The sequence below is a fragment of the Argentina silus genome, assembly GCF_951799395.1.
Source record: "Argentina silus genome assembly, chromosome: 18".
In the NCBI taxonomy this organism is placed as follows: domain Eukaryota; kingdom Metazoa; phylum Chordata; class Actinopteri; order Argentiniformes; family Argentinidae; genus Argentina; species Argentina silus.
This window is the reverse complement of record NC_139672.1, coordinates 16,656,964-16,679,215: the sequence shown is the minus strand read 5'-3', so window position 1 is coordinate 16,679,215 and position 22,252 is coordinate 16,656,964. Positions and strand designations below refer to the sequence as shown.

General features: G+C 48.1%; 2 protein-coding genes across 2 annotated transcripts in view; one reads left to right on the top strand and one right to left on the bottom strand.

Moving 5' to 3' along the window:
* gpr179 (G protein-coupled receptor 179) overlaps nucleotides 1-14,767 on the top strand; it is a gene marked incomplete at both ends in the record, with an annotated part of 19,595 nt that extends 4,828 nt beyond the window's left edge. Inside the window, 12 exon segments of the mRNA XM_083689619.1 lie at nucleotides 678-774; nucleotides 1,966-2,213; nucleotides 3,221-3,289; nucleotides 5,310-5,419; nucleotides 6,160-6,398; nucleotides 7,675-7,813; nucleotides 8,838-8,940; nucleotides 9,273-9,419; nucleotides 9,905-10,661; nucleotides 10,797-11,698; nucleotides 12,074-12,293; nucleotides 14,199-14,767. Of these exon segments, the coding sequence (XP_083545745.1) occupies nucleotides 678-774; nucleotides 1,966-2,213; nucleotides 3,221-3,289; nucleotides 5,310-5,419; nucleotides 6,160-6,398; nucleotides 7,675-7,813; nucleotides 8,838-8,940; nucleotides 9,273-9,419; nucleotides 9,905-10,661; nucleotides 10,797-11,698; nucleotides 12,074-12,293; nucleotides 14,199-14,767 (3,600 nt within the window).
* A 2,282-nt stretch (nucleotides 14,768-17,049) lies between these two features.
* On the bottom strand, nucleotides 17,050-22,241 carry mrpl45 (mitochondrial ribosomal protein L45). The gene is made up of 8 exons (XM_083689639.1): nucleotides 21,971-22,241; nucleotides 21,249-21,444; nucleotides 20,718-20,835; nucleotides 20,083-20,181; nucleotides 19,391-19,439; nucleotides 18,815-18,964; nucleotides 18,060-18,233; nucleotides 17,050-17,451 (listed from the first exon to the last, which is right to left on the bottom strand). Exons 1-8 carry the CDS (start codon nucleotides 22,031-22,033, stop codon nucleotides 17,353-17,355), a joined length of 948 nt encoding a protein of 315 aa, XP_083545765.1. The 5' UTR covers nucleotides 22,034-22,241; the 3' UTR covers nucleotides 17,050-17,352.
* Nucleotides 22,242-22,252: the final 11 nt, after the last annotated feature.

The window sequence follows — 22,252 nt, the reverse complement described above, 5'->3', positions numbered from 1 at the left end:
GTGTGTGTGTGTGTGTGTGCGTGTGTGTGCGTGTGTGTGCGTGTGTGTGCGTGTGTGTGGGCATAGTGGATAATGCTCTTGGTGGAGGCATTACGCGTCCATTTAGGTTTTAACTGAGATGAACACATTGAGAGCGTCCAGATATGTGTTTTCCTGGATTTATTGACTGACTGACTGACTGACTGGCTGACTGGTTTGCTGTGTGACTGAGTGACTGAGTGGCTGACTGAGTGACTGGTTTGCTGAGTGAGTGAGTGAGTGAGTGAGTGAGTGACTGACTGACTGACTGACTGACTGACTGGTTTGCTGAGTGAGTGAGTGAGTGACTGACTGACTGACTGACTGACTGGTTTGCTGAGTGCTTTCCAGGGATAACAAACCAAACAGTTCAGTCTACACAGGCATATAAAGAGAGAGAGAGAGAGAGAGAGAAAGAGAGAGGGAGTGAGAAGAGAGAGGGAGAGAGAGAGAGAGAGAGAGAGAGAGAGAGAGAGAGAGAGAGAGAGAGAGAGAGAGAGAGAGAGAGAGAATTGTACCAAAATGCTGACATTACAAAGAAGCCCAAGCTAAGGTAAACAGGTTCTGGATCAGTGTCTTGGGGTAACTTTACCCCAGAGCCCAACGACGATATTATCTGACTTCTTCTAAAATCCTCTACTCCTCTATCGCCCCTCCAGTGTGAACCAATCACAGGGAAGGGATTCAGACTGGGCCAATACTGCTGCCGGTGCAAGGAGGGATTCTACAGCCCCCCATTGGCCACTCAGGACACACGTAAGCCAATCAATAACCTTCATAGCAGATCAGCACTTCCTGAAGTGTGAAAGTGGCATGTCTTGTTTGATTTAGAGGCCTTGCTGTGACTGTGATTGTATTTGATGTCCTCCTGCATGTTTTATGATGTTTTATGATGTCCTCCTGCATGTTTCATGTTTATATGTGGTCCTCTGTGGCTCAGTCGGTAGAGCATGGTGCTAACAACGCTTAGGTTGTGGGTTTGATTCCTGCTGGGACCATATATACTGAAATGTGGTCAGGGTTCACTTCTACATTGTTGTGTGTGTCTCAGACCCCTCTTCCTCAATCTAACAGTCGTGGTCAAACAGGCATTCTAGAACCTGGCTGACTGAACGACCGTTGCTAAGGGGTGAAAGAGGAGGAGTGAAAGAGGGGACAGCAGAGATGTTTATTTTGTGAATAAGCACAACAAACTCAAACTGACCCAGAACATCATCTAACCTAAAGTGTGTGATTTGTTTCTCCCCCTTTTATTTAAATGTTATGTTTTTATTTTTGATGAGTTCATTACCCCTATCTAGAGGATTACGTGAAGGATCATGCTGAAAACATAAAGTTAAATAGCATTTCAGTGATGTCATTCTCTAAAACGGGTGCATTTAACCAACAAGATAACAGGAGGGTTAAAGACTTCACAGTCATGCTCCATCTGTCTTTGTTTCTTTCTGGTGTGTGTGTGTGTGTGCGTGTATGTGTGTATCTCTTGTGTATGTATGTATCCCTCCGTTGTGTGTGTGTGTGTGTGTGTGTGTGTGTGTGTGTGTGTGTGTATGTGTGTATCTCTCCGTTGTGTGTGTGTGTATGTCTGTGTGTCTCTTGTGTATGTGTGTATCCCTCTGGTGTGTGTGTGTGTGTATGTGTGTATCTCTTGTGTGTGTGTGTGTATGTGTGTATCCCTCCGGTGTTTGTGTGTGTGTATCTCTCCGGTGTGTGTGTGTGTGTGTGTGTGTGTGTGTGTGTGTATGTGTGTGTGTGTGTGTGTGTGCATGTGTGTGTGTGTGTGTGTGTGTGTGTATGTATCCCTCCGGTGTTTGTGTGTGTGTGTGTGTGTGTGTGTGTATCTCTCTGGTGTTTGTGTGTGTGTATGTATCCCTCCGGTGTTTGTGTGTGTGTGTGTGTGTGTGTGTGTATCTCTCTGGTGTTTGTGTGTGTGTGCGCGCGTCGCAGAAGGTGGGGTTTTGAATGGCAGCATTGACGATGGCGGCATGTCTGGCGACCCAGCCGGTGGTGTGTGTTACCCCGCCCTGCCCATCTGCCTCCCCTGCTGGCCCGGCTGTCGGAGCTGTGAGGACGGCGCCCCCTGCTGGGTGCAGGAGGACAGGTTCCTCAGGGCCGGGGTGCTGGCGGTCCAAGGCTTCTTCATGTTCTTGGTGTTCACCAGCATGGTGGTGACGTACCAGTGCCGGCGCAGCAGGGTGAGTCCGTCCTCATGACTGCTTTAGCCCCCCGAGCCGAACTCTCTTGTTTATCAGCATGTCAGTGACCCGCTACTGCAGTGTCATCGGAGCAGGGTGAATGTGTCCTCATGACTGTTTTAGCCCCTCGAGCTAAAGTCTTTATGACGGCAGTGTTTATCAGCCACCGGGAGCAGGGTGAGTTGGCTTTAATGACTCATTCGGGTTTTGAACCGACGTTATCCGAGCTCCGAGCGACTGCGTTAGCCCGTTGAGCTAAACTCTTCATGACACCGGTGTTTATTAGTGTTTGGTGGCTTATCAGTGCAGAGTGAGGTAGTTCTAATGAGTCCAGGGGAGGCTGGTGGAGGTAGAAATCGGAGGATGGGCTCATTGTCTTTTTTTGAGCAATGAGCCCGTCCTCCGAATCCTACCTCCACCAGCCTCCCCTGAATGAGTCAGTGGTGATTGCATCCACTCAGTATCGGATGTATATTTTCACGTCCCGTATCATTATGTAACATGACAGCACAGGCATTAGTATAATCATACTGTACTTCACCCTGGCCTTCTCTAATGTTTCTACCATAGTGGCCCCATGCTGACCCAGTCTGTGGTGGAAAAAACAAAAGATCAGAGCCATACAGAAATCAACCAGATCTATCATACTGTACTTCACCCTGGCCTTCAATACCAGATCTACCATACTGTACCGGTCATGTTTGCTTTGTCTTTGTCTTACTCTTTCACTCCTTCCCCCCCTCTCACTCACTCCCTATCTCTCTCTCTCTCTCTCTGTCTCTCTCTCTCTCTCTGTCTCTCTCTCTCTCTCTCTCTCCCTTCCCTTCTCTCTTCCTGACATACTCCCTCATCCTCTCTTCTTCACCCACCTGTTCTCCCTCCCTCTCTCCCTCCCACCCTCTGCACTTTCACCTCCCTCCATCACCACCCTCTTCCACTCACTCTTCATATTTAATTCTACCCCCCCCCCTCTCCCTCCCTCCCTCCCCCCCTCTCTCCTCCCCCAGAGGATCAGGGCATCAGGGCTCCTGCTGTTAGAGACTATCCTGTTCGGCTCTCTGCTCCTCTACTTCCCGGTGAGTGGAGTGTGTGTGTGTGTGTGTGTGTGTGTGTGTGTGTGTGTGTGTGTGTGTGTGTGTGTGTGTGACAGAGAGAGTGAATGAGAGTCAGTGAATTAATGAGAGAGTGAATAAGTGAGTGAATGAGTGACTGAGAGAGAGAGAGAGAGAGGGAGAGAGAGAGAGAGAGAGAGAGAGAGAGAGAGGGAGAGAGAGAGAGAGAGAGAGAGAAAGAATGAGTGAGGGAGTGAGAGAGAGAGAGGGAGAGAGAGAGAGAGAGAGAGCGAGTGAGCGTACAAGTGTGAGATTAAAGCCGCTCTTTTCAGATCACTGCACCGCGACTGTCTACCATTCGGGTGGATTATATTATAATGGAAGATTAAGATTGGGTGGGAGAGGGGGGAGGGAGAGGGGGGTGTGTGTGTGTGTGGGGGGGGGGGGGGGGCATACCAAGGCGATGTGAGTTGCGTAACGCAAGGTGAGGCGGATCAACCAGACCCTAGATTATCGATCACTCAGATGAATTGCCCCAATTAAAGAATCGTTATGCAATTCAATCAGAAATGTATCCATTGATCCGAATCATCGATTCGACTGTCAGACCCGAGCCTACGGTGAGCGATCGGGGCCATGCCAGCGCCCTCGCAGGGCATCGATCAGATCGTTCCACTCAATAGAACACTCGGAGGAGTGTTTGAGAACACACGTTAACATGCTCTCTTCATCACCTCCCCTCGCGGTATCGATCAGCTCGGTTGTATTAACGCTGTATGATCAGTGTGGCAGAGCACAGACGCAGGAACAGCCGTTCAGCTGGTCCTTCATCGCCTCAGAATCGACCCGCTCGGCGGTATTCCCGCTGTGCTGTGCTTTATAGCATAACAAACGGGAACGCCGAACGCAGCGAGCAACAACATTTGCCTCCTCCAACACTTCCTGATTGATAAACGTTGTTGATTCCTATTCCACTCTACCAGGCATCCATCCATCCATCCATGGCTCTGTACACTGCTGCGTACGTCGTTTGTTTGTTGTAAGTCGCTTTGGATAAAGGCGTCTGCTAAATGCCATAAATGGTAAAAATTGAAACATTGTAAAGTACATACTGCACCGCGGGGGAGGCTGGCGGAGGTGGAAATTGGAGGACGGGCTCGTTGTCATGCATGGAATGGAATGAGGAACGGTATTAACCATGTGTCAAACACCTGTTGAATGTACATGAGAGCAGAACTAAGAGTAGGAAAAAACCAAGGCACTTTTACACAATGAAAAAGAGTTGATTTAGATGAGTTGATTTAGATGAGTTGATTTAGATGAGTTGATTCAGATGAGCTAACCACCGACACTCTTCGACATGTATGTCTTCATCAGGGTGTGAGCAAAAAACTGATTCAGACAGTTAAAGGTCAAAGGTGAGACTGCCCCTTCCGTCTGCCTTCCCTTCTCTCCCTCTGTGGGGGGCTGGGGCAGATGAAAGGATAGAGAGAGGAGGACAGACTCTCTCCTCTCTGCAGGACGTCCCCTGGGGGTGGTCACTGGTCACACGGGCCCCCTTTAGACTCCTTTAGACCTGTGGCTGTTTGATCTAATCTACTGGTGTTGTGGTCATCAAAGCTAGAGCATAGACTGTATGCCATACACACACACACACACACACACACACACACACACACACACACACACACACATATCTGTACACTCTAGAGGCCTACATACGCCAAATTACATAAGTTTGGCCATTTAAGTAGACAGCGATGTTTCATTTGAACTACAGAATAACTGCTCACTAATTTAATTCCCAGAGCCCACATCCCCAAACACAGGATGAGGTCATACATTACCCACTATTACTGTACAACAAATCTGCAATGAATCCCCATGATAGGTCTGCTAAATGTCTCTCTCTCTCTCTCTCTCTCTCTCTCTCTCTGTCTCCCCCGACTGCTTTCTTTTACTGTAATAACAAAGGCAAGATGAACACATTTTTTCTCTCACTCACTCTCTCTCTCTCTCTCTCCCTCTCTGTCTCCCCCTGGAGGTGTTCATCCTGTACTTCAAGCCCAGTATATTCCGCTGCATCCTGCTGCGCTGGGTCAGGATGCTGGGCTTCTCCCTCGTCTATGGGACGGTCACCCTGAAGATGTACCGGTCCGTACTGCCGCTCTCCCGCTTCTGGGTTTTCATACGTCGTACCCAGTCGAGGCTGGTGGAGGTAGAAATCGGAGGACGGGCTCACTGGAATGCAGGGAACGCAAAGAGGAATGGGTTATCTCAAACACATGTTTCAAGCCATTCCCCATTCTGTTCCCTGCATTGCAATGAGCCTGTCCTCCGATTTCTACCTCCACCAGCCTCCCCTGATTGTGTCCTTTAGTGGTACCAGTGTTTAGATAGCATCTATTATCTCACACACTGCTGTGACTGAGATAAAATGGCTGTTCTGCACTCTTTCTAATTGAATATTTTGTGACTCACTGACTGATCGGTTTTATGGTATGATAAAAAATTAAGGCTTTTATTATTCCTACATGTGGCTCCTCTCTGATGGTTGAGTAACAGTGTGTGTGTGTGTGTGTGTGTGTGTGTGTGTGTGTGTGTGTGTGTGTGTGTGTGTGCGTTTGTGTGTCTGTCTGTGTGTGTGTGTGTGTGTGCGTTTGTGTGTCTGTCTGTGTGTGTGTGTGTGTGCGTCCATACATGTGTGTGTGTGTGTGTGTGTGTGTGTGTGTGTGTGCGTCCATACGTGTGTGTGCGTTTGTCCATATGTGTGTGTGTGTGTGTGTGTGTGTGTGTGTCCATACGTGTGTGTGTGTGTGTGTGTCCATATGTGTGTGTGTGTGTGTGTCCATACGTGTGTGTGTGTGTGTGTGTGTGTGTGTATGTGTATCCAGAGTCCTGAAGGTGTTCCTGTCACGCACGGCCCAGAGGGTCCCCTACCTGTCCAGCCTACACCTGCTAAGGATGCTGGGAATTATGGTCATCACAGTCAGCTGGTTCCTGTGTGCGTGGACGGTGGGCGTCCTGCAGAACCGCGAACGCAACGTTCCTCTGCTGGTCACCTCGACCACGACGGACGGCCAGGGGTTCAACCTGTGTGACCTCGATCGCTGGGACTACATGATGGCCGTGGGTGAGTGTGGAGGGGAGGGTAGATGGGATACTCAGGGAAATATATGATGGCAGTTGGTAGATGGTAGATGCTAGATGGGATACTCGGGGAAATATATGATGGCAGTTGGTAGATGGTAGATGGTAGATGGGATACTCGGGGAAATATATGATGGCAGTTGGTAGATGGTAGATGGTAGATGGGATACTTGGACATAAAGGATATCTGTGGGTGTGTGTGGGGCAGGTGCTAGACGGGATACTCGGGCAACTACTATATGATGGGTGAGTGGAGGGTAGGTGTTAGGTGGGATACTCGTGGAGGTAGATGCTTTTCCAGGACACCATGAAAAGCCTGGGCTATCAGATTGGCAGCAAATTGAGCACCTAGATAGTAAGCGCTGCTGCCACGCTGTTGAGGGAACGATTGAGCTATTACCATAATTGCTTTTACCTATCAAATCCTCTCCACAGGAATAATCGGAGAAAAAAAACACCCGGTAATAGCTTTGATGAAATGTACCTCAGTCTGACCCTGCGTGACTGTACCAGACTCACTTTAAATACTCATCTGTGTGTGATTGTGTTCGCCTGGTGCAATTGAACCAAAAGTCCCAAAAGTGCAAACCCCGTCCATCTGGGACTCTAGGCAGGCTCAAACAAATGCAAAACGAAAGGATTTCAATTACTATTTTAACCAGGTCTGGACTGGACAGTGTGTGTGTGTGTGTGTGTGTGTGTATGTGTGTGTGTGCCGAAATGTTGGTCCAATAAATTATTAGCATTGGAGCAAGAGTGTGTGGCTCTCTCTCTTTCTGTTAAGTTTCACCCGCTGGCCTGTGTTTTCTTGTTTTTCTCTGTATTACAACTGCAATACTGGCAAATTGAAACACGACCAATATGCAGGGAATGTAATCTGATAATCTGTCCAGCACAACTGGAATATCAGCAACCTGGAGCCTCCATAATCACCAATATGCTCCGTTTGTCTCTCTCCCTCTCCCTTTCGCTCTCCCTCTCCCTCTCCCTCTCCCTTTCGCTCTCCCTCTCCCTCTCCCTCCCTCTCCATCCCTCCCTCTGTCTGTCTGTCTGTCTGTCTCTCCCTCTCCCTCCCTCTCCATCCCTCCCTCTGTCTGTCTGTCTGTCTGTCTGTCTCTCCCTCTCCCTCCCTCTCCATCCCTCCCTCTGTCTGTCTGTCTGTCTGTCTGTCTGTCTGTCTGTCTCTCCCTCTCCCTCCCTCTCCATCCCTCCCTCTGTCTGTGTCTCTCTCTCTCTCTCTCTCCCCCCCTCTCCCCCAGCGGAGCTGCTGTTCCTGTGTTGGGGGAGTTTCCTGTGCAGCGCGGTGAAGCCGGTGCCCTCTGCCTTCCACGAGCCTCGCTACATGGGCATTGCCATCCACAACGAGCTGCTGATCTCCTCCATGTTCCACCTGCTGCGGTTGGTGCCCCACACACAGGACAGGACACGGGGCTGGCTCTAGACTGATCACAATATACTAGGCTAGGGGAGGCTGAGGGAGGTAGAAGTCGGAGGACGGGATCATTGTAATGCATGGAATGTAATGAGGAATGGTGTGGAGGAACGTGTGTGTTTGATACCGTTCCTCATTCTGTTCCATGCATTACAATGATCCCGTCCTCCGATTTCTACCTCCACCAGCCTCCACTGGAGACTACACATGGATAAAGCCCACTACTTGCCCACAAGGGGCAATCTGGACATTTCAAATTAATGATATATAGCCATTATAAATGCCTCATGAGCTTAGTTCAACTGTGTTCCCCATCAGAAGGATTATAGCATTTATTCAATACGTCTATTCTGAGCATTTCTGTTAGTGGCATGTACAGCACATATGTAGGTAGGTGGAATATTCTAATGCATGCAGATACAACATGGACCTTTTGTTCTCTATTGAGTGTATATTTTAAGAAAAGTACACATTTTATGGGATAAAATAGGGGAATATAGGGAATTATGAAAAGAGGTGTTGGGTTGAGTCAGAACAGGGGGAAGAAAGATGGAACACTTAGTTGGGGAAGAGTTGAAGGACAGGTTTAGTCGAAGGAGAAAATGGGAGAAAAGAGAAACATTAAGGGGCAGTTTCACAGACACGGATTAAGCCTAATCCTACACTTAAAAGTGTTTTCAATGGAGATTTCCGATTGAAAGTGTGATTTAGTCGAGGACTAGGCTTAACTCACCAACTGCCAAAGAGTTCCGGAACACTCACCACCCAGAGTGCCAAGTGTTCTATGTGGTGTTTACCTAGCAACAACACTCTGATTGGCTACAAAATGAAGCATCATAATCTATGCATTTTTGGTGAATAAAGTCACCCTTGGAACTCTAGAATGTTGACAATTGGGGTGACCTTATTCACCCTCGGAACTGAATGAGTTAATGTGCCAGGGAAACCACCTCATACTGTACACATGTGTCTGCTTCCTGTCCTCCTCAGGTTCGTCATGCCCTCTCTGCATCCTGATTGGATGCTGTTGCTGTTCTTCACCCACACACACGTCACCATCACTGTGACCCTCGCCCTGCTCTTCATCCCCAAGGTAACAAATCTCTCTATGGACTGTGAGAACATATGAACTGAATTCCTGAAACGGGAATTTCCGTGTCACACTTGAGAAAACTTATTTCCCTAGAGAGACCAATTTAATGACAGCAGCATTCAACAACAACAATAAAGATGTAAAAACAATGGAATAAGTCTATCTGTGTGTCCCTGTGTGTGTGTGTGTGTGTGTGTGTCTGTGTGTGTGTGTGTGGGTGTGTCTGTGTGTGTGTGTGTGTGTGTGTGTGTGTGTGTGTGTGTGTGGGTGTGTGTGTGTGTGTGTGTGTGTGTGTGTGTGTGTGTGTGTGTGTGTGTGTGTGTCCACTCTAGTTCCTCCACGTGTCGCGGGCGGGGAGAGAGGAGATTGCAGCCGAGGTGTATGAAGATGAGGTGGACCTACGACGCTCTGGTTCATACCTCAACAGCAGCTTCACGCCGGCCTGGAGCGATCACAGTCTGGATCCCGATGACATCAGGGTAAACTCTCTCGCCCCCCTGCAACCGTACTGAGTGACAGTCGGTGACGGCTGCCATTTCTGAGCCGAGAAAATGGGGGAGAAATTTTAAATTTAAATCAGATTTAAACTGACATCAAATAAAAACAACTTAAACGTCTTCTAATTGAAGCAATAACCATATGTAGCATAATTCAGAAGAATTTTAATATTACAATTTAAATCAGGTGATAATTTTATTATAAACTTAGATATAAATGCCCTGTGTGTATGTTTTAGTATAATCCTGAATAAATATTGTATGACCTGTGTTTTCTCCTCCCTCTGCCCTTCTTTTGTCCCATTTTCTCCTTGTACTAAACCTGTCCTTCAACTCTTCCCCAACTAACTATTCCACGTTCCTTCCCCCTCCTCTGCCTCACCCCAACACCTCTTTTCCTTATTCCCTACATCCCTCCTTCATCCCCTCCCTCCATCCTTCTCTCTCTCCCTCTTCACCTGCACCAGGACGAGCTGAAGAAGCTTTATGCCCAGTTGGAGGTGCACAAGACCAAGAAGATGACGGCTAACAACCCGCACCTGCAGAAGAAGCGCAGCTCGCGACTCAGCCTGGGGCGCTCCATCATCAAACGCATCTCAGAGATCCCAGAGTCTATGAACCGGCGGTGCAGCCGAGAAGACAAGGAGATCTCATTGGCCAGCAGGAGCAACACTCTCACTCAGTCCGAGTGCTCTAAAAGAGCGGCGGATACGACGGTCATCAGAGAGGAACCGCTGAAAAAGCAGCCTCCGCCGGTTCTGCGGAAGTCAGTGAGTGACTATGATTACGTCAGAGATAAGGATCCGTCCTTGCATGACTCTATGCTGCGGGTGAACATTGCCAAGAGGGCCTCGCAGCTTTCAGAGACCAACTCCCTGGACATCAAGCCGATGGTGTGTAAGTCGGCCAGCGCCCAAAACCTCTCAGTGGACAACAACCTCCTCCACCCTGAGCGCAACAGGATCCACAAGTCCAAGAGTCTCGGCACCAGCAAGGCCCACAGCCTGGAGGACACTAGACAGGTAGGAAGGGCCGTCTCAGAGGACAAGATGCTGGCCAAAATGAACTTCACAACCAGAACCGGCACCACCATCACGGACCAGACTACCAGGGCTCTCCAGTCCTTGTCCTACGACAAGGCTGAGGTCTGCCCCTGGGAGGTCATGGAGGAGCAGCGCCCGCCAGGGAAAAGCCAGAAACACGTCACCTACGCCCCCTCCCAGAGTGATGATGATGATGATGATGATGATGATGATGATGATTATGATGATGATTATGATGATGATCAAACTAGCCCTGACAGTAGCATCGTAGCATCGCCGGTGTTGACGCACGTATATCCCTGGGAAAATATACCAGTAGAGAGTACTGCTGCTGAAGAAGAGTGTGAGTCCCCCAGACCACAGGCTCCCATCTCGTCAAGTGCCCCTGGTTCTCCTAGGACTGAAAATGCTAAAGATGCCATGGACCAGAGCGTCTTCTCATTCCATAACACCACCCATAAGTGGCTCTCCATGAAGTCGTTCATAGGATCCATAGACGGGAGCCCAAAGGAAAAAGACAAAGTTGACGTCACACTGCCGAAGTTAACTAAATCAAAAAGCACAGGGAGTGCTTTCAGCTCTGCCCCACCGAAATCACCGAGCGCAGACAAGAAGGCACAGCAAATGAGGAGTAAGACGATGGATCACAAACCTTGCCTGGTGAAACAGAAGGCGATCCGACTCTCCTCGAGTGATTCCTCAGAGAGAAGCCCAAGGAGAGGAGAGAGAGTACAGTCCAACGTCAATCTGTGGAACATGGAGGATATGCAGAAGGACGAACATTACGAGAACGTGTTCGTATCGAGACAAAACAGCACCAGTAGCTTCGCCTGCCCCTGGGACGGAGATGGGGTTTCCAGAACCGGAAGTCAGACGTCTCGCGATATGGCTAGAGCAGCCAGAACCCCCTCCGCCAACAGGAGGAGCAGACAGCACCTTACGGCCACTCTGAGTGTCTCTAAAGCGGAGGTCCCTGGTTCCTCCCGGCAGGTTTCACCAAGACGGCATAGCCTCATGGCAGACGCAGAGGTGCAGTTGTCTGAGCGCGCCCGCATGTGTCCATGGAAACCACGACGGGCTGTGAAAAGACGTGAGAGCGTCCAAGCTGATTTGTGTCCCTTGGAAACAGGGGTTGAGGTTCCAGTTCCTACTCAAAATAGCTCAGTGACAAGCCAGCTCCAGCAGAATCAACAGCTGTCTCTGAACAGAAAACCGAATGTATGCCCCTGGGAAACCCCAGAGGAAACCCCAGATACTTCAAAAAGACAAGAGAGCGGCATACGCATCAATGTCTGCCCTTGGGATGTGCAGGAAGAAGCTCAAACTGAAAAGACAAAATGTGTAATTTATGAAAACTTACCAGAGAGCAAGAGATTGGATGAGATGTCTCTGCGACGGGAGTCAGTAAAATCCAATGTGTGTCCATGGGATTCTGATGAGACACTAACAAAACAGGAAACAGTTTATGAAAATATATGTCCTTGGGAAACAACCAAAACACCAACAGACAGGAAACCTATTGATCAAACAAAAAGCACTAAACCAGGTAGAGCGGCCACTGTGAAGTCAACTGTCCTTGTATTGCCCCAACAGCAGATCGGCATAGTAGAAGCATGTCCATGGGATTTCCCGGAACCTCCTAAAAACTTGGCAAACCTTTGTCCATGGGAGGAAGAGGCGGAAGAGAGCAAAGAGAAGCCCCTGACTAAACCAACAACCAAAGAATCATCTTCATCGCAGGAGACCACTGCCACAAAAATAAATATTTGTCCGTGGGAAACTGGGGATTCAGAAAAGACAAAAGAGAAGGACAGTGTTCAAGTTAACATTTGTCCTTGGGAGACAGGGGACTCAGAGAAGACAGAGCAACAAGACAAAACTAAAACAAGTGTATCCAAAGGACCACAAAAAATTACAAAACAAGACAGTGCTCAGGCAAATGTTTGTCCATGGGAAACTGAGGAAAAAGAAAAAGAAGATAGTGCTCAAATGAACGTCTGTCCTTGGGAAACAGGAGAGACTGAGAAGGCTTATGTTTCCAAGGAAACTAAGAAGTATGAAAGGGAAGGCCATACTAAAGTGGATGTTTGTCTATTGGAAACTGCAAATCCAGAAATGACCGGAAGGCGAAGTTCTAAGGCAGACATTTGTCCCTGGGAAAGAGCTGACATATGTCCATGGGATATTGGACAACCCGTGGAGGTAGCGCATCAAGACAGTAAAGAACCAATTCAATCAAAGAGTCAAGACAACATCCAAGTCAACATATGTCCATGGGATATGGATGAACCTGCACGTCAAGACAGTAAAGACTCAGGTAAATCAAAGAGTCAGGACAGCACTAGATCAGGCTTGTGTCCATGGGAAACTGCAGGAACTGACATGACAAATAGGCGAGACAGTAAATCGTCATTGACCCCCAACCCCAACCATGACCCTAAGAGACGGAGTAGTGCTAGGTCTGACCTTTGCCCCTGGGAAACTGCAGGAACTGACACGATGGAGAAAGGAGACAGTAGAGAGTCATTGAACCCCAACCCTAACCATGACCCTAAGAGAAGAAGTAGTGCTAGGTCTGACCTTTGCCCCTGGGAAACTGCAGGAACTGACACGATGGAGAAAGGAGACAGTAAAGACTCATTGAACCCCAACCCTAACCATGACCCCACTAGGTCTGACCTTTGCCCCTGGGAACCTGTAGGAACTGACACGATGGAGAAAGGAGACAGTAAAGAGTTATTGAACCCCAACCCCAACCATGACCCTAAGAGAAGAAGTAGTGCTAGGTCTGACCTTTGCCCCTGGGAAACTGCAGGAACTGACACGATGGAGAAAGGAGACAGTAAAGACTCATTGAACCCCAACCCTAACCATGACCCCACTAGGTCTGACCTTTGCCCCTGGGAACCTGTAGGAACTGACACGATGGAGAAAGGAGACAGTAAAGAGTTATTGACCCCCAACCCCAACCATGACCCTAAGAGAAGAAGTAGTGCTAGGTCTGACCTTTGCCCCTGGGAAACTGCAGGAACTGACACGATGGAGAAAGGAGACAGTAAAGAGTTATTGACCCCCAACCCCAACCATGACCCTAAGAGAAAAAGTAGTGCTAGCTCTGACCTTTGCCCCTGGGAAACTGCAGGAACTGACACGATGGAGAGAGAAGACAGTAAAGACTCATTGAACCCCAACCCTAACCATGACCCTAAGAGAAAAAGTAGTGCTAGCTCTGACCTTTGCCCCTGGGAAACTGCAGGAACTGACACGATGGAGAAAGGAGACAGTAAGGAGTTATTGACCCCCGACCCTAACCATGACCCTAAGAGACGGAGTAGCGCTAGGTCTGACCTTTGCCCCTGGGAACCTGCAGGAACTGACACGATGAAGAGAGGAGACAGTAAAGACTCATTGAACCCCAACCCGAACCCTAATCATGACCCTAAGAGAAGAAGTAGTGCTAAATCTGACCTTTGCCCCGGGGAAACTGCAGGAACTGACACGATGGAGAGAGAAGACAGTAAGGAGTTATTGACCCCCAACCCCAACCATGACCCTGAGAGACGGAGTAGTGCTAGGTCTGACCTTTGCCCCTGGGAACCTGCAGGAACTGACACGATGAAGAGAGGAGACAGTAAAGAGTTATTGACCCCTAACCCCAACCATGACCCTAAGAGAAGAAGTAGTGCTAGGTCTGACCTTTGCCCCTGGGAACCTGCAGGAACTGACACGATGAAGAGAGGAGACAGTAAGGAGTCATTGAAATCTAAGAGGCGAGGTAGCGCTTGGCCTGACCTTTGCCCCTGGGAAACCACAGAGACAGTCCGGGCTGCCGCATGTCCGTGGGAAACTGGTGAACCAGAACCAGAGAAGATCAAAAGACGTGACAGCAAAAGTTCAGTGAAAACAATAAGACACGACAGTGTTACGGGCGGCGCGTGGGACGCTGACGAACCTGAGAAGTCAACTGACAAAGAGACCACAGTTCCTGCCAGCAGTGGAGAGGAAGACAGAGAAACCCAGCATGGAGTCTTCATCATGGCAGAGGGTGACAGTGCCCAGCCAGCAGCTGGAAGGAGCAAGGAGGAGGAGGCGGCGGAGAGGGCCAAAGCTAACATGCCCCTGGGACGACGCGACGCTCTGTGCCCCTGGAATATGGGAGAAATCAGGCAGGAACACGACAACAACTCTGACGTCTTCACGTGGGAACAAGAGAACATTCCAGAAGAGGACGAGGACGCCGACGCTGAGAGCGCTGCGGAAGCCTTTGTCTTCCCCTCCGACTTGTAAAGCCTATTTAACATTAGACAGCAACATCACCACCCCAATAGTCCTCTGGCCTATTACGACATATTCACGGCCCAATTGTTAAATGACAGCTGTGAATATGCCATAACAGGCAGTTTATACTGGCTACATACTCTGAAGTGAGCTTTAGTGACAGACCACTTGATTACTGGTTGGACCGAGGACATGGCCTCAGTGGTTCAACGTAACCGGTCTACTAGACTAAGGTGACCATGGAAAACAAAAAAACGACTGTTAGAGAAAACACAGTAGCAGAGAGGCGATGAACTGAACATGATGAAACCTCTGCAAACCTGAATGTCACGAATGAAGGCCCCAGAACCTGCGCTGCACCCCTCACCCCCAGACACTGCTGCACCAGCAGCACACCACTGGACTGGGCCACGTCCCGACTCGCTACTCTGCCAAGAGTAGTCATTCACCCCCCTCCCCCCCTTAGGTCCCAGGTTCTGGAATCAGAGACGGTGTCTGGATGCAGTCCCCTCTTCTTCTTCCTACTTTGACCCCCTTTTTTGAACTTTATATCGTTTTCTGTGTCTTTGTGTGTTTGTAAGTAAGTGACAATGCACTCCTCTGTGATGACATAATATGAACATTCAGTTCACACCCAATGTTGGGGGGGTCCATTGCGATGGTTGCAAATGCTGAACAAGCCTGGGCTGCTGAGGGTTTGAATTACAGGGGGGCCGGGCACCCCCACAACAAATTGTGGTCCCCCCCCCCCCATGAGAATTGAATTATCAATGTGGGTACCCATAAAAGATCCAGATTGATCTACATTGGGCACCCCCAAGAATCAATGTGTAATTCAAACCCTGCCTGAGCTTTATGGAGCTGGTGATAACTAGACCTAACCTAGGCACACACAGGGAGATAAAGCTGCAACAGATTAGTTGTTCATCGTCAGGTCAACAAAGCATGACCAGCATTCCGGAACCACGGCGTCACAATGGTGGTGATGCAAGTCCTTCTGTTGCCTGCTCTGAACAAAAAAAAACATTCCATAGAACTCCAGGACCACATTCCTTCCGAAACGTCAACATGTGTTTTTTCCAATCAGATGGGCTAACTCCGTCACTGTCAACAACACAGTCCAAGCTACTGTACAAAGGATGTCAAAAACATTACCATGAATGCAACGTTTTTGAACCGAGAACCTAAATCTAGACAATTCAAAGACCAAAAAAAAAACTGCTGTTTCGAATCATCAACAAAATTAATTGATCTCCCATTCTAGAACTCATCTGAGAACACTCTAAACACATCATTGGGTCTACCTTCCTCCACGAACTGCACTTCGTTATTGAGAAAACACCTGACGACAGCTGCGGCCCTTTTTCAATGGAAACAAACCTGTACATAAGACCCTTGTGCTTGCTATATTCAACATCTCCTTGCAATAGATAGTGTGAAGTCCTTTCATCTGCATGCAATGACAACACTGGCAACTGGTTTCTCGTATCATCAAAACCAAAATCACCAGAGCTTAAAGGAGGCAAAAAGAAGATGGAGCTGACATGGGAGGAGTGAGATAAAGCACTATTCCGCATCCAGGTGCCATGTATATGAAGGTCTAGATCTAGAAGGTCTAGATAAGCTTAGGCGGGTGCAATATTCCAGAATGTCGAGACAGAAATCTATATTGAATAGAACGGGTATCTCTGTCATGTAGAGTAGGGACCAGTGGAGGCTGGTGGAGGTCGGAATTGGAGGACGGGCTCATTGCAATGCATGGAATGGAATAAGGAAAGGTATCAAACACATTCCATCCCATGCATTACAATGAGCCTGGCCTTCGATTTCTACCTCCCCCAGCCTCCCCTGACAGGGACTCATTGTAGCTCTAGACATTATATTTCTATCCAAAACATTGTGAGTGTTTCACCCCACTGAAAACAGGCGTGATGTGACCATTCGCCAGATGTATCCACACTCAAAACACTTCAAAGTCTGTTCCGGTTGTTGTGGTCTCATCTTCATAGATTGCCCCCATGTTGTTTGCAATGGACCAATCTAGATTTGTTTTGTGAGCGTTTTTTGCATGTATTGTGTTTTTTGAATGGGTGTGCTAATATGTGTTTTTGTTCAGTAGAAATTCAAGTAGCATAATGTCATAACACATCCTTTTTTTTTTCTTTTTCGTATGTTGACAAAAATGTCTGTTATGACGTCAGTTCTTTTTGTATGTATTGCCTGTAAGAAAGTTAGAGATTATTCTGATATAAATTTACATTAATTGAAGCCGGAAGGTTATGAACAAAATCAGCAGATGGGACATTTTATTTTTGTATTCTTTAAATTAACATGTAATATATTCATCATTGAAATAAACCGTACAATCTCTACAAATCCGGACAATTTCCATTTGTTTGAATGATGATACACAAGTGGAAAGGAAGAGGGACGAAAACCTCAGAAAAAAGAAGCAGAAAACAAATATTTGATTCATGATGTTTCCTTAAAAGTCGTCTTTCACCAGTCTGTATGAAAGTCTGTATGGGGGTTGGATGCAGAGCCATCGACGTACAGGCTCTGGTTGGGTGTGAGTAACAGCACCCCCCTGTGGCCTACTTGTGCCACTGCACAGGGTGGGGCTTGGGCACTTCATAATTGAGGTCCTCAAACTCCTCGCCTGGCTTCAACTCTGGGCCGGAGATCATAACGGTCTGAAAACAGAAGAAAGACAGATAGTGTTACTGACACAAACAAAGGCAAATGGGCTCTCTTAAGGCTTTTGTGTGGTTAGGTATACTAGAACTAAGAACACTACAGGGTGGAAGCTGGAGGAGGTAGAAATCATGATGAGATGGGGGTCATTGGCAAAGGCTTGGGGTCCAAACTAACCAAGTGCCTCGTATGTAGGGGCTAAGACTTCATGGTGGGGTGCGTAAGGGCTATTAACTCTATTGACTTTATTCACCGTAAATCGTACTGAAAGTATATTGTTGCTAGGTAAACACCACATAAAACACATGGCACTCTAGGTGGCGAGTGTTCCGGAATTCTTTGGCAGTTGGTGATTTAAAGACTTGCATACCTTCATGATGGGGTTCTTGGCTTGGGGTCAAACCAAGTGCCTAGTATGTAGGGGCTAGTATGTATGGGGGGGGGGGGGGGGGTTAAGGGCTATGGGGTTATTAAAGACTTTAAAACTACTTTCATGGTCTAACCAAGTTGCCTGAGGGGCGAAGGGGTTATTAAAGACTTTAAAACTACCTTCATGGTCTAACCAAGTTGCCTGGAGGGGCTAAGGGGTTATTAGAGGCATGTGTACCTTCATGATGGGCTCTTTGACGGGCGCCCAGGCAGGTACGATCTTGGCGTGGAGCCTCCAGAGGCTGTAAGGGTTGACCAGGTGCCTCTCCATGACCAGGTACTCCAACACGTCCCTGGGCTCCTCCTCGCTGCCCATCATCAGCCTGCCAAAGCGGTCGTACACTGCCAGGGTCTAGTCCAGGCCAGACCAAGCCAAACGATCAGGCCAGCGAAGCGATCAGGAGCAGAGGGTCGATGGATGACGAGGAGGAGGAGGAGAAGAAGAAGAGACAAGAGAAGTTGTGAGAAAGGTGGTGCACTCATCATTACTGCCCTACAGAGAAGTGGAGGCTGGCGGAGGTAGAAATCGGAGGACGGGCTCGATGTAAAGCATGGAATGGAATGAGGAATGCATGCGTTTGATACCATTCCTCATTCCGTTCCATGCATCACAATGAGCTCTATCCTCCAATTTCCGCCTCCACCAGCCTTCCCTGCTACAGAGAGGTCAGTTAAAAAGACAAGGAATTAACCTCAAAGCCTGAGACAGTGAAAGCCAGTTGTGGTTAAACTCACCTGCAGGGGGCGCTTTGTGGCGTAGCACACTAATGCGCATACCACATAATCGCAAGGTTCCTGGTTCGATTCCAACCCTCGACATATCTTGCATGTCATCCCTCCTCTCTCTCTCCCATCCTTCCTGTCAATCTCTACTGTCTCTATCCCAATAAAAGCAGAAATGCCCTAAAAAAACATATTTTAAAAAACTCTCACCTGTTTGGAGTGCATGCGAAGCGTCACCTGAGCGTACAGGTTGCCCTTGCTGATCATGTCAGGACAGCGGGCGTGGACCACCCTCGGAGGCTCCAGGGACTCAACGAACCTCCACCGTAGCGTCTTGTACCTGTTCCCCCGTGTCATTTCCTGCGGGGAGGGGGGAGGAGGTGGGAGGACAAGGTCAACGAAGGAGCTAACACACTTTATGACACAGAATATGTAGTACTATATTAACGTGTACACACACACACGCACATACACACTCTGTAGTACTACAGTAACGTGTACACACACACACACACACACACACACACACACACACACACACACACACACACACACACACACAAATGTGCTAAAGATATTCCAGATAAAGTTGGAACACAAAACGTCATGGTAACGGTACTGTTCATCACACTACGACACCACCGTGATTCTATCAGTGATAGAATTCAGGAGAAACGTCCGGGCCAGAATAAACAGCCTTCATATCGGGTGTCTAAAACTGCGTTTCAGTGTGTCGATCTGAAACAGCTGACAGAGTGAACCAGGAGGAGGAGGAGGAGGACTCACAGGGTAACATCTCTCTGTTACCAGGGAGTGGAGTTTCTCCTTGTTGAACCTGTAAGACACGCGCGCGTGCGCGCGCGCGCACACACACACACACACACACACACACACACACACACACACACACACACACACACACACACACACACACACACACACAGTGTTGTTGAGTGGTGAGTCAGTGGCACACCAACAATGAAGCACACAAACCTTTTGAAAAAATAATTACATTGTTTCAGAGCAAGTCAAGCAAGATCAGTGAAAACAGGATTCTAAATGCAGGGCAGTGTAACCGTCATGACCTGAGTGAGTCACTCCTCGTATCTCACTCCGATTAGGAATGTCTCACTGGAATACTAGACTTCATTTCTCTCTCTCCCTCCCTCCCTCCTTCACAGACCATTCTGGCCTAGTGGCCAAGAGTTTAATCAGGGTTGGGAGTTGTTTTGGTCATATGAATCACAAATGACCCCCTTAGCCCTACCGTCCTTGACACTTGTGTAGATCTGAGAGCACTGGATAGGTATAAGCAAGATGGCGAAATTCCCTCCTGGCATACCAAAGGGTATACTGCTTAAACCCATCAGATCCTTTCAGATCTACACTATTGTTTGGGGGGGTGGGGGGGTGGGGGGGGTTGTAGGGGCTAAGGGCTGTTTAGGTTAAAGGAGAGAGAGAGTCAGTGGGTTCCTTACTCTGTCAGAGCGTTGTGAGCGTCGATGAAGATCCCCTGGGCCTTCTCCGGGAAGACTTTTGTGGTGAACTGAGGGTCATGCTCTTTGATCTTTCGTATCCTGTAAGGAGAATGGGGGTTCAGTGCCAGAGAGGGGTTCGCTTTGACAACATGAAAAGTGTCGTAAAGAAAACATCTGAACATGAGACAAGAGAGAGCTGAGGGGTAAGAGACACAGAGGAGGTACTGGGATGCTTGATAATACATCTACGGAAAAGTCTGTACCCCCCCGTACAAGTTCTCTCCGGCTAATAAAATAAATATATATATAAAAAAAATAGCCTACTAGCATTCCAACTGCCTATGGCCCCTGGTGTGAGCATTGATTACTTTGTCTTATGATGACTGTTGGATAGAGGACTCACTTACTTAAACAAATGTATTGTTGTAAGTCGCTTTGGATAAAGACGTCTGCTAAATGCCATAAATGTAAATGTGCGTCACAAACTGGGGAATGGAGACACAACTGGAGACACGTGTTATTTTTGGAGACAGACAAATGATTGAAAGCAAAGAAGAAGTTGCTGTGTGTGTGTGTGTGTGTGTGTGTGTGTGTGTGTATGTGGTGTGTGTGTGTACTTAGGGAGCCATTCTTACGCTAGCTGGGAGGCAGCACTCTGTCTGAGCTGCTCTGTACGCTGTTTCAGCCCCTCTTTAGACAGACTGGAGAGACGAGCGTCACCCTCCGGGGGGATGTAGGGGTCAAACACTCCCGCTGTGGAGGGAGGGAGGGAGGGAGATGGAAGGAGGGAGGGAGGGAGAGATGGAGGGAGGGAGAGAGATGGAAGGAGGGAGGGAGGGTGGGAGTGAGAGAGGGAGAGAGGGAGAGAGAGGGAAGGAAGGAGAAAGAAAGGGAAGGAGTGAGGGGGTAGGGAAGGAGAGAGAGGGAGAGAGACAGAGATTGGTTATGATACGTACAACAGTATACATTACATTATTTATTGTTTGTTATTATTATTACACGGTGACATCCATTTGAATATGTACACTACAATACTGCAGCATACCTTGTGTCAAGCTGCACTAGTCTAGTATTGGAAACAGACCGTGTAGTCGACTGTATTGACATCAATACAAGCAGTAGTGTCAAAATGCCAAATGTATTAAGCTGTTGTTGTGAGCAGCTACCAGTGCAGGAGATGTTGATGGCCCTCTCCATGTATTGCTGCCTGATGACGATACCAGCTGCCCTGGCCTTAGCCTCCTGGTCCCCAAGGCTCTTCCCTTTCAGCCCCACCGCTGGAGGGATAAAGTACCGCTTCTTGGTCCGGACTTGGATGGCAAACGGCAGAGGATACCGCACGTCCAAAGAAACCTCCGCATTCTGGAGGGACAGAGAGAGAGAGGGTTGGGGGTTATACATAAACATGGAGGAAGGTGCATATGCGTGAACTAAATACATGAAGCAGGAAAATATGTTTTAAATGTTTTGTATTTTAGGCCGGGAGATATATGGAAATCAAGACCAGCTGTGAATTTGGTTCAGGTAGTGATAGATATGAACTCAACTTTGCCCTTGGTAGAGATTTGAATACGAGGATGCTACGTTCATCATAAGGACCTCGACAATGAATGATAGCCTAATCCGAAACAGAAGCTACAGGGAATTGGTGCTTTGCATTAAATAAACAGCTTGTTCAGGAATCTCTAACCAATATTTGATAAGCATTAAATCTTTGTTGACAGCTAGCCTGCTTGCTGGATGATCACTAAACGTTAAAGCTAGCTACTGACTGCTGTTGCTGCCTAGCTAGCCATTACGCTGGCTATAATATCAGGACTGATTTTATCATGCCATGTGTAATTTATACAGAACTTAATAAAACTCTGCAATACCGGCGAAACGTTACCTTCAATTTGCAGCATGTCATCCGATGGAGAGGCAATAACGCCCTCCTCATGGACATCGCCATCTTGCCTGTTTCAGCTCCTTCGTGGCTATGTTCAAAGAAGTCGTATCTGCGCTGTCGCTGCGCAGCAACTTGGGTGCGTTTTGGGGGTCATTTGGGGTTAGGGTTTTTTCGGAATATTTAGTCTTCTTTTTCCAATGCTTTAATTTTCAACTCAATACAAAGTTTTCTCGAGATAGGAATTTCATGGTGAATTTGTCTCCAAAAGAGGTTTTCCATGAC

Coding starts and splice junctions, on each gene's coding strand:
- mrpl45 (XM_083689639.1), bottom strand. CDS start 22,033: ATGGCGATGTCCATGAGGAGGGCGTTATTGCCTCTCCATCGGATGACA. Junction 21,445..21,970: donor TGACATGCTGCAAATTGAAG/GTAACGTTTCGC, acceptor CTGTCCCTCCAG/AATGCGGAGGTTTCTTTGGA. Junction 17,452..18,059: donor TCAAAGAGCCCATCATGAAG/GTACACATGCCT, acceptor TTCTGTTTTCAG/ACCGTTATGATCTCCGGCCC.